At 37.4% G+C, this 10,890-nt stretch overlaps 1 protein-coding gene across 1 annotated transcript; it reads right to left on the minus strand.

The window, feature by feature from the left end:
- Positions 1-1,493: 1,493 nt before the first annotated feature.
- Positions 1,494-2,432, minus strand: LOC308431557 (olfactory receptor 4F6-like; the record flags this gene model as incomplete). Its single annotated transcript, XM_080931079.1, has 1 exon — positions 1,494-2,432. One exon carries the CDS (start codon positions 2,430-2,432, stop codon positions 1,494-1,496), a length of 939 nt encoding a protein of 312 aa, XP_080787205.1.
- Positions 2,433-10,890: the final 8,458 nt, after the last annotated feature.

A 10,890-nucleotide genomic window follows, 5' to 3' on the forward strand; every position in this document is an offset into this window, starting at 1 on the left:
GCACAAAGAAGAGGGAACATTCAGGAAATTCAGACTCAACAAAGTTGCTCTAAGATTTGTTCCTTTAGCAGAAATTATGGGATATTTAACTGTGCTTCAAATCCTGACATCAGGCTCAGCTACGTTTGCCTTAGAGCTGTCTACTTATCAAGCCATCAGTCCTCCAGACCAAAGTACTCTGCTCAACTAGAAAAGGGGTTTGGCCCGTGTATTGTAGGTCCTTGAAAACGGGAAAGCTGGGGCACCTGCTGGCTTTATTCTCAGTAAGAATGCTGAGCTGGTAAATTGTGCTCTGTGTGGAAAGAACCACACCAGGGCCTGCTTGTCTCTTCTCCAGTGATAAAATAACCTGATCAGGGCAGCTTACAAAGCGGTTTTTCTCAGCACCGAGCTGAGAAAGCCCTCCTTTAATCTTCAGCACCAAGCAGAGTGTGGACCAGATCTATGGCCAGGCAGTGAGCTCTGAAGTCCACCTAGTGATGAACTTCCTCAGGCAAGGATCCGCTGCCTAAACCTCCACAAAAGGACTACCCCTTTGGAATAAGAGTCCAGAAGCCTGGGCCTATGACGAACAAATCTCATTCAAATATTTATTTTTTTGAGTGTTTTGCCTACATGTATGCCTGATGCATATGGAGGTCAGAAGTAGATGTTACATCCCCCTGGAACTGAAATTATGGTGTAATTATGAAGATCCAGGAACTGAATTCGGGCCCTCTTCAAAAGTAGCAGATGCTCTTAAATACTTAACCCTTCTTTCTAGACCAACATTTCTCATTTAAACCATGACAGTGATGAAGGTTCCATGCAGTCCTCTGAGCACTGAGGTATTGAAAAGCTTTTCCTTTTACCTTTTAAGCTGTTCATATAAAAGATGTCAGTATTCAGTGTTTGACTCAGGTATAGAAAGATTCAATCAATAAAAAGATGGTTTATTTTATAAAGAGAAAAGAAAACCATGAGTTCAGTTATCCTGTGAAAATATTTTTAAAAAATGACAATAAAGAAATGATTTAAGCCGCCTCTGCTTAATCCAGTATATGTGTCTCTGTGTATGTGTACCTGAACTTTCTCTTTATTTATTTACCTATTTCTTTATTATTTTTATTTTATGAATCTGTATGATTTTTCTCCAAGTATGTATGTGTACTACATGCATGTTGGTTCTGGCAGAGTCTAAAGTATGACATTAGAGCCATTGAAACTGGAATTACAAATAATTGTGAGCCTCTATATGGTTGCCAGGGACCAAATTTGGTCCTCTGTAAAAATACAAACTGTTCTAAACCACTGAGCCATCTCCGTTCCCGCCAAGTCTTTTAAAGACACTGTTTAGTAGTTGGTAATTTCACTCTAGTTTTGAGGGAAGCAAGCAATGACAAATCTTACATTAGTACACAAATGATTCTAGATAAATATAGCACATAATATAGAGCAATATCCTCCTTAAATATGATTTTTATATAAAAATATATTTTATTTATGAAACATACTTAAGAAATTTTATTGTAATTAACAAACTGACTGCATAGTCTTCCCATTGCTACCTTCATCTCTTTATTCCTAAGTGTATAAATCACTGGATTTAGAAAAGGAGTAATAACTGCATCAAAAATGGCAAGAAATTTGTCCAGATGTGATGTTGGAAATGGCCATGTGTAGAAGAAGATTAAGGGTCCAAAGAATAAAACCACCACAGTGACATGAGCCGACAGAGTCGAGACAGCCTTACACAAACTACCCAAAGATTTCTTTTGAACGGTCACCAAAATAAATATGTAAGAGATGATCAGAATCATAAAGGAGGCAACAGAAATGAACCCACTGTTAGCAGTAACCATAAACTCCAATGTGTATGTGTCCACACAAGCAAGTTTAATAAACCGAGGAAGGTCACAGAAAAAGCTATCTAATTCATTAGGGCCACAGAAGGGCAAGTCTACCACGAAACTCAGCTGAGTCACTGAGTGGATGAAGCCAATAATCCAAGAAGCAGCCAAAATAAAAATGCACTTTTGTGGGCTCATGATGATTAGGTAGTGCAGAGGCTTACATATGGCTACATATCGGTCAAACGCCATGGCTATGAGAAGCACCATCTCAGTGCCCCCTACTGCATGGATGAAAAAGATCTGAGTGATGCAACCCCCAAAAGAGATGGTTTTGTGCCTCCTGAAAATGTCATAAATCAACTTTGGTGTTGTGGAGGAGCAAAATATCAAGTCAATGATGGAAAGATTACCTAATAGGAAGTACATAGGGGATTGTAACTGGGGGTCTGAAATTACAGTTAGCACAATAAGAAAATTTCCCAACAGACTTGCCACATAGAATATAAAAGAAAAAAAGAAGAGAAATATCTGGATTGCCCAGGAGTTGGAGAGTCCCAGGAACACAAACTCAGATACCACAGAGCAGTTTGCTTCACCCATTGCCTCTGGTGAAAACCCTTGTGTTATCTGAAATGGGAAGAATAATGAGAAACTCTGATTTAGGACAACAGCATTTAGTTAACAAAGTCACATAAAAGACTAAGATTCCTTTGGAGATAGTTTAAGAAATATACCAATTATTTGTCCACAGGAAAATGCCAAGAGCAAAAGAAATAGTTTTCTCCATCAATGAGTGTCAAAGTCATTACATACAAGTAACATTATATGGACTGATCATGTTATATTTATATATTTGAGAAGACAGATAGGTGGCTGGGTGGATGAATGGGTGGACGGACAAATGGATGGATTGATGGAGGGATGGATGGGTGGCTGGGTGGGTGGCTGGGTGGCTGGGTGGGTTGGTGGGTGTCTGGGTGGATGGATGGGTGGATGGATGGGTGGAAGGACGGACGGACGGACGGAGGGGTGGGTGGGTGTGTGGATGGATAAATGGATGGATGGATGGATGGATGGGTGGGTAGGTGGATTGGTGGGTAGTTGTTGGGTGGATAAATGGATAGACAGACAGATGGACAGACAGACAGACAGACAGATAGATAGCTGTAGCAACAATTACAGAAAAAGAGGACATGAATTTGAGACAAAGTATATGGGAATGAATGGAGAAGGTTAGAGAAAATAATGTAACTATAAAAGTTTAAAAAGGTAAAAAATAATAATAAAGATAAAAAAGGTAAAAAGGTGTTTCACCCAGGTCAAGTTAACATAATTCATATTTCTCTCCAAATTATACCAAACAAATTACTTTTTTATTTATTTAGATAAATATAATTGTTATATTTTTCAAATATAATTTTATAGGAATATCTTCAGAATACTTTCTGTTTGTTAAATGTAAAATTCTTAATTGACCATGATTTTCAAAATTTGGATATATATTCATAGTAAAATGCCTATATCCGTGTTTCAGCCCCAGAGATGGGCATTTCTCTTAACTATAAACTGAGATGACAAGGTACCAAATGAAGGTGGAGGGTGCAGGTTTGTGACACCGTGTGTTTTCAAGAAGTTTAGAAAAGCATGGATATGGTGGAACAGGTTCTGTGGAGCAGATGCTCAGTGGAGGAAAAAAATGGAAACTACTCACTCAATGGGAATAAGGGTCAACAGGAATAAGAGCAATGTTCTATAAATGCCCATGGAGGACAAGTGAGGGCAAATGTGTCAAAAAACATTTGAGGACCAGTCTCCTTGTAAGTGAAGATTCTTAAGCTCATTCACAATTAAATTCAATCCACACCGAAATATCAACATAACAGCCTTTTCTTCATTAGTTAAATAGGAGCTTAAACATCTGACAAGACATGAGGTTCTGGTGTGGATGGAGAGGCAGGCAGGATCACCCCTGATGGCAGAAAAACCAAGTGGTTAAGTTTGGAATGCTTTCTGGGTTTTTACATAGGGATTTGTTCCGATTTGGCTCTTTTACAACTAAGATTAAAAATTCTTGAGGGCATTCACATGTATATCCGTGTGAATGATTTGGACAAAGAAAGAACATTTCTTAGTTATTTTAGCCAGAGCATTGTTTTAAGCTCAATGGCTCTAAAACATTTTCAGTGTGTGATTTAGAATACTAGGTAAATAGCACATCTTACATTAGTGTTGCTTTTAATCTTTTAAGTTGGTTGAAGTTTAAAAATGGAAAAGTTTACAGAAATCTGGGAAGTAGGCATAGACACTGCCCTGGACTGTCCAGTTGGTCAGTGTTCTGCCTATACTTAAACTCTGAGCCCCGAGGCTTCACCTCTTCCATCTGTTGTCACATAATGGCTGTTTTTTAAAAATAGAATAGTAATTTGAATCTGACGTTTCAACAAAAACAGATGGAAGTTCTATATAACTGAATATAGTGGATTTGTGAGAATACAGACAACAGTTCCACTGTGTCTTTGCAGTGCCCTACATCTCAGAAGTGTGCTCACCTCAAAGTAAAACTCTCCGCTCACACTTCCACTGATAAGTGTAAAATGCAACAGAAGGACCCAGACCCTTTGTGTGTCAGCACTCGTCCTTTTGTGCTCAGGGCTGCCTATCCTTCCCTAGGCTAAGATAAACAGAAAATAAACTTTAATTTATCTGAACTTACAGTCAATGGATCAGGCAGATATTCTTAGAGTTTTTGTTAAAATTGCGAATAATATTTGAATTTCCTCAGGAAAAGACTGGCTATTCTCTCCTGGGTAAAGGTTGTTCTCTCTCTCTCTCTCTCTCTCTCTCTCTCTCTCTCTCTCTCTCTCTCTCTCTCTCTCTCTCTCTCTCTCTCTTCTCCCTCCCTCCCTCTCTGTCTCTCTCAATTATTAACAAAGTTAAATTACATTAGAGTTTCTGGATAGTACTGAAAATATCCTAGAAACTGCTTAATATGATCATCACACATTTCTCCACTGTTTCTTCTTCTTCCAGAGATGGACAGATAGAGCTTAGAATATCATCATTAAGTGTCCTAGAATTTGTTTGGAGAGGACATTAAAGCTACCTGTTTCAAAATGAGAACCCTCGTACTGCCATAAGAATGGATCAGGAGACTCCTATCACCTCAGTGAAACTTTGATATAGTGTCTGTGATGTTCTTTTAAATTCTAAACTAAGGAAACAAAGGTTAAAGGCCGGCAATGACTCTCGAGCCACTGAACAGAACAAGTTGTTGGCAAACTTGTAATGAGCATGTTTGAATCTCTTCCTCATTACTCCAGGTGGTTCATTCCATGTACTTATTTTGCTGTGATTAGTCTATGCTTTGTATGCTGTCTGTATCCCAAGGTATCACAACATATCACTTGGATGAACTTGTAATAAGAGGGGTTATTAAAGATTTCAACACAAGGAGATGATAATTAATTCTCTGCTAATTGTCAGATTTGATTATATAATATGCACATATGTCTTGACATCAGATTGTATATCTATAAATTTGCACACTTATTGTACTTACATTTAAGGGTCCAGTTCTTTATCCAGTATATATGAAACCTAATTTCCGCATCATTATCCAAAATTCTTTTCTCTTCTGGAGATAGATAGATACATACATACATACATACATACATACATACATACATACATATATACATACATACATACATACATACATACATAGATACATAGATAGATAGATAGATAGATAGATAGATAGATAGATAGATGATAGATAGATAGATAGATACATACATACATACATACATACATACATACATACATACATACATACATAGATTCTCACTCTTACTTTGTTTTTATGGGGTGCACGAGTGAGATGCTCATGAAAATGCCACCGAAGTAACCTCCACCATGCTGAATGTATTGTGACTTTGATCAATCCTTGTGTACTATACTTGGGACTTGTGTACTATAGTTGATGGTTTTCATGCTTCAATTTCCACATTGAATTCATTTCTTCTGACTGATTGGGTTCTTCCTATGCTGTATGAGTTTCCACTTGAAATTCTTACTTTTCTCAAGATAGCTTCTCTCAGAGGGTTAGAGAGTGGTACAATGAGGAAAGATGAGTGGATCAATAACAGAGTACAACACACACACACACACACACACACACACACACACACACATCAATATGAAACTTCCCATTTTGTGTACTAACTAGAGAAAATAATACAAAAGCAGTTTCTATCTATCTAACCTACCTGGATCAGTGCTGGAATGGTCACAGTTAGACAACAACCCAAACCAGCTGAGCTTTAGCCTATGCCATGACTTGGCAGAAAAAGTCCAATGTAATACCTCCAGAGAGGGACAGGCAGCTGATAAGCAGCACTGGAAAAGTTACTTCAGTACTGACGGAGATTTCTGAGATTGCCATTCTGAGTATATTTGGCCAAGGGAATTGTTTCCAAGAACCACTTAAGTTTGGCCAGAGCCAAAGGGAAAAGGTGGTAATGGGTCACTTGAGGAGAAAGAAGAGAGATGAGGGATTTAGAGTTTAGTATCTAGTTTAGTTACTGAACATCACACAGTTTTACATGTTCTAAATTTCTTTGCACTGTTGATTCATTAATTTATAAGAAAAGAGGCTCCATAAAAATGAAAAAATATACTTTCCAAAAGTGAAAATATAATTTATCATTTTCATAAGAGGATAGAAATGGAGAGATAAAAGGAACAAAATGTCATTTAATGTTGACTCCAGAATATAATCTATATCCCATGATAAAGGCTAAACTAATCAGAAGTGATAAGAGGTAGAGCTATTTGGTCAACACGGAGCCAAGTTTTCATTTTGTGATAAGGAGAGAAAAACAGAAATCGATAACAATTGCTCAATTCAGAAACTCAAAGAGCTAGGAGGCAAGGAAAAAACAAGTCATTTACACTCTGACATTTTATAGAATGCATTTCTTTTCTTTAAAACAAAATCAATAAAGTATAAATGTAAAGGTAAAATATGTTACTTTCCCTAAAGACTTCATAGAAAAGTCCATTTTTAAACTATAATTAAACAGTGTATCATCTTCCATTGTGTATCACATAGTGCCTTAAATTAATAGTAGCTTAGTTATGCAGAAGCCTAAAGTGCAGGCTAGGAAGCTGAGCCATTTTTCTGGTCTGAACTAAAATTCCTCAGAAGTATATAGCCAAAACATGCTCCATCATATCACAAAGACACTTGCTCAACTATGTTCACAACAGTGTTATTTGCAATAACTAGAACTAGAGACAACCTAGATGTCCCTCAACAATGGATAAATAAATAAAATGTATATTTTCACAGTGGAATATTACTCATCTGTTAAAAACAACGGCATCACAAAATTTGTAGGGAGATGGACGGAACTAGAAAGGGAATAGCATTCGAAATGTAAATACAGAGAATATCCAATATTTTTTTAAAAAAAGGAAAAGATCAGGTGAGTGATGTAAACCACACCAAGAAACACAAACATGGTATGTACATCCTTATAAGTAGATATTATCTATAAAGTACAGGATAACCATGATATAATCCACAGACCCAAAGACAGTAAGAAACAAAGAGAGCCCAAGAATAGGGAGTGTTTTAATCTCACTGAGAAGGGGAATTGAATAGACATGGGGAGATGTGTGAGAAGAAAGAGGGAGCTGGGTAGGAAAGGAGTTTGAAAAGGGGTGCAGGAGGGATAAGTGGTAAGAAGACAGAGAGAAAGTACAAGGGAAGAGAACCTGGAATTTGGGTGGGGGTATCTCTGGAATGAGCTAAAAACCTATGACAATGGAAACTCTCAAGAATCTACAAGGATTGGTCTGAGGTTCTCTTTCCAGTAGGGTCTCTGTGTGGTTTAGAAATGAGGGTTATTGTAGCCTCAAAAAATGTGTTAGGTAGTGTTCCATCTGATTCTATTTTGTGGAATAGTTTGGAGAGATCGGTATTATGAGATCAATAAATGTCTGATAAATTTCTGCACTGAACCCATCTGGACCTGGGCTTTTTTTGGTTGGGAGGATTTTGATGACTACCTCTTTTTCATTAGGTGTTATGGGATTATTTAGATGGTTTAACTGGTCCTGATTTAACTTCAGTATCATGTATCTGTCTAGGAATTCATCCATTTCCTCCAGATTTTCCAACTATGTTGAGTACAGGCTTTTGTAGTAGGATCTGATGATTTCTTAAATTTCCTCAGTTTCAGTAGTTATTTCTCCACTTTCCTTTCTGATTTTGTTAATTTGGATAATCTCTCTTTGCCCTCTAGTTAGTCTGGCTAAGGGTTTACCAATCTTGTTAATTTTCTCAAAGAACCAGTTTTTGGTTTTGTTGATTCTTTCGATGGTTCTTTTTGTTTCTATTTGGTCTATTTCTGCCTTAAGTTTGATTATTTCTTGCTGTGTACTACTCTTGGATGTATCTGCTTTCTTTTGTTCTAGAGCTTGCAGCTGTGCTGTCAAGTTGCTGATGTATGCTCTCTCCAGTTTCCTTTTGGAGGCATTCAGAGCTATTAGTATTCCTTTCAGTACTGCTTTCATTGCATCCCATAGGTTTGGGTATGTTCTGTTTACATTTTCATTGAATTCTAGAAAATCCTTAATTTCTCTCTTTATTTCTTCTTTGATCCTGCTATCATTTAATAGAGCATTGTTTAGTTTCCATGTGTATGTAGGCTTTTTTCTGTCTTTGTTGTTATTAAAGACCAGCCTTAGAAAATAGTGGTCTGAAAGCATGCAAGGGAGTATTTCAATCTTCTTATATCTATTCAGGCTCCTTTTGTGACTGATTATGTGGTCAACTTTTGAGGTGGTGCCAAGAGGTGCTGAGAAGAAGGTGTATTCTTGTGTTTTAAGATGAACATTGATGCAAAAATACTCAACAAAATCCTTGCAAACCGAATCCAAGGACAAATAAAAACAATCATTCACCATGATCAAGCAGGCTTCATTTCTGGGATGCAGGGATGTTTTAACATATGGAAATCCATCATTTTAATCCACCATATAAACAAATTCAAAGAAAAAAAAAGCACATGGTCATCTCAATAGATGCTGAGAAAGCATTTGACACAATTCAACACCCCCTCATGTTTAAGTCTTGAAAAGAACAGGAATCCAAGACCCATACCTAAACATAATAAAAGCAATTTACAGCAAACCAACAGCCAACATCAAACTTAACAGTGGGAAACTTGAAGCAATCCCACTAAAATCAGGGACTCAACAAGGCTGCCCACACTCCCCCTACCTATTCAACATAGTACTGGAAGTCCTGGCCCGAGCAATTAGACAGCAAAAGAAAATCAAAGGGATACAAATTGGAAAGGAAGAAGTAAAAACATCACTGTTTGCAGATGACAACATCGTGTACATAAGGGACCCCACAAATTCCACCAGAGAACTACTACTACAGCTGAAAAACAAGTTCAGCAAAGTGGCTAGATCTGAAATTAACTCAAACAAATCAGTAGCCTTCCTATATTCAAAGGATAAACATGCAGAAAAAGAAATTAGGGAAAAGATACTCTTCAATACTCTTCACAATAGTCACAAAAACTATGAAATATCTTGGTGTGACTCTAACTAAGCAAGTGAAGGACCTGTATGACAAGATCTTAAAACCTCTAAAGAAGGAAATCGAGGAAGATCTCAGAAAATGGAAAAATCTCCCATACTCTTGGATTGGAAGGCTCAACATTGTAAAAATGGCCATCTTACCAAAAGCAATATACAGATTCAATGCAATCCCCATCAAAATTCCAACCCAGTTCTTCATTGAGTTGAAAAGATCAATGTGCAATTTCATCTGGAATAACAAAAGACCTAGAATATTGAAATTCATACTCAACAACAAGAAAACATCTGCAGAAATCACTATCCCTGACCTCAAATGATATTAAAAGGCAATTGTGCTGAAAACTGCATGGTACTGATACAGAAATAGGCACGTGGATCAATGGAATAGAATAGAAGATCCAGAAATGAGCCTTCACATATATGGTCACCTGTTTTTTGACAAAGGAGCTGTAAACATTCAGTGGAAAATGGACAGCCTATTCAACAAATGGTGTGTTGGTCCAACTGGCAATCAGCACGCAGAAGAATGAAAATAGACCTTTTCTTATCTCCTTGTACAAAGCTTAAGTGCAAGTGGATCAAAATACTCCACATTATACCAGGTCCGCTGAAACTATTAGAGGAGAAAGTAGGGAAAACCTTAGAACTCATAGGCACAGGAGAAAATTTCTGAACAGAACACCAATGGTTTGAGCTCCAAGGTCAATGTTTGACAAATGGGACTTAATGAGATTGCAAAGTTTCTGTAAGGCTAAAGACACTGTCAAGAAAACAAAACGGCAGTCAACAGAGTGGGAAAAGATATTTACCAACCCCACATCAGATTAGGCCTAGTATCCAAGGTATACAAAGAACTCAATAAGCTAGACAACAGAGAATCAAACAACCCTATTAAAAAATGGGGTACAGACTTAAACAAAAAGTTCTCAATCAAGGAATATCGAATGGCTAAGAAACATCTATGGAAGTGCTCGACATCTTTAGCCATCAGGGAAATGCAAATCAAAACAAGCCTGAGATTCCACCTCACACCAGTCAGATTGGCCAAGATCCAAAAGTCAGATTACAGCAGATGCTGGCAAGGATGTGGAGAAAGAGGAACAATTCTCCACTGCTGGTGGGGTTATAAACTGATACAACCACTCTGGAAATCAGTCTGGTAGTTCCTCAGAAAAATGACATAGTACTAACTGAAGACCCAGTTATTCCTTTTCTGTGCCTTTACCCCAGAGACGCTCCAACATACAACCAAGATACATGCACCACAACATTCAGTGCAGCTCTATTTATAATAGCCAGAAGCTTTAAAGAACCCAGATGTCTTTCAGTAGATGAATGGATACAAAAATTGTGGTACTTTTACACAATGGAGTACTACTCAGCTATCAGAAACAATGGCTTAACAAAATTCTTAAGAAAATGGATGTATCTAGAGAAT

The sequence above is a fragment of the Micromys minutus genome (assembly GCF_963924665.1).
Source record: "Micromys minutus genome assembly, chromosome: 17".
NCBI classification, from domain to species: domain Eukaryota; kingdom Metazoa; phylum Chordata; class Mammalia; order Rodentia; family Muridae; genus Micromys; species Micromys minutus.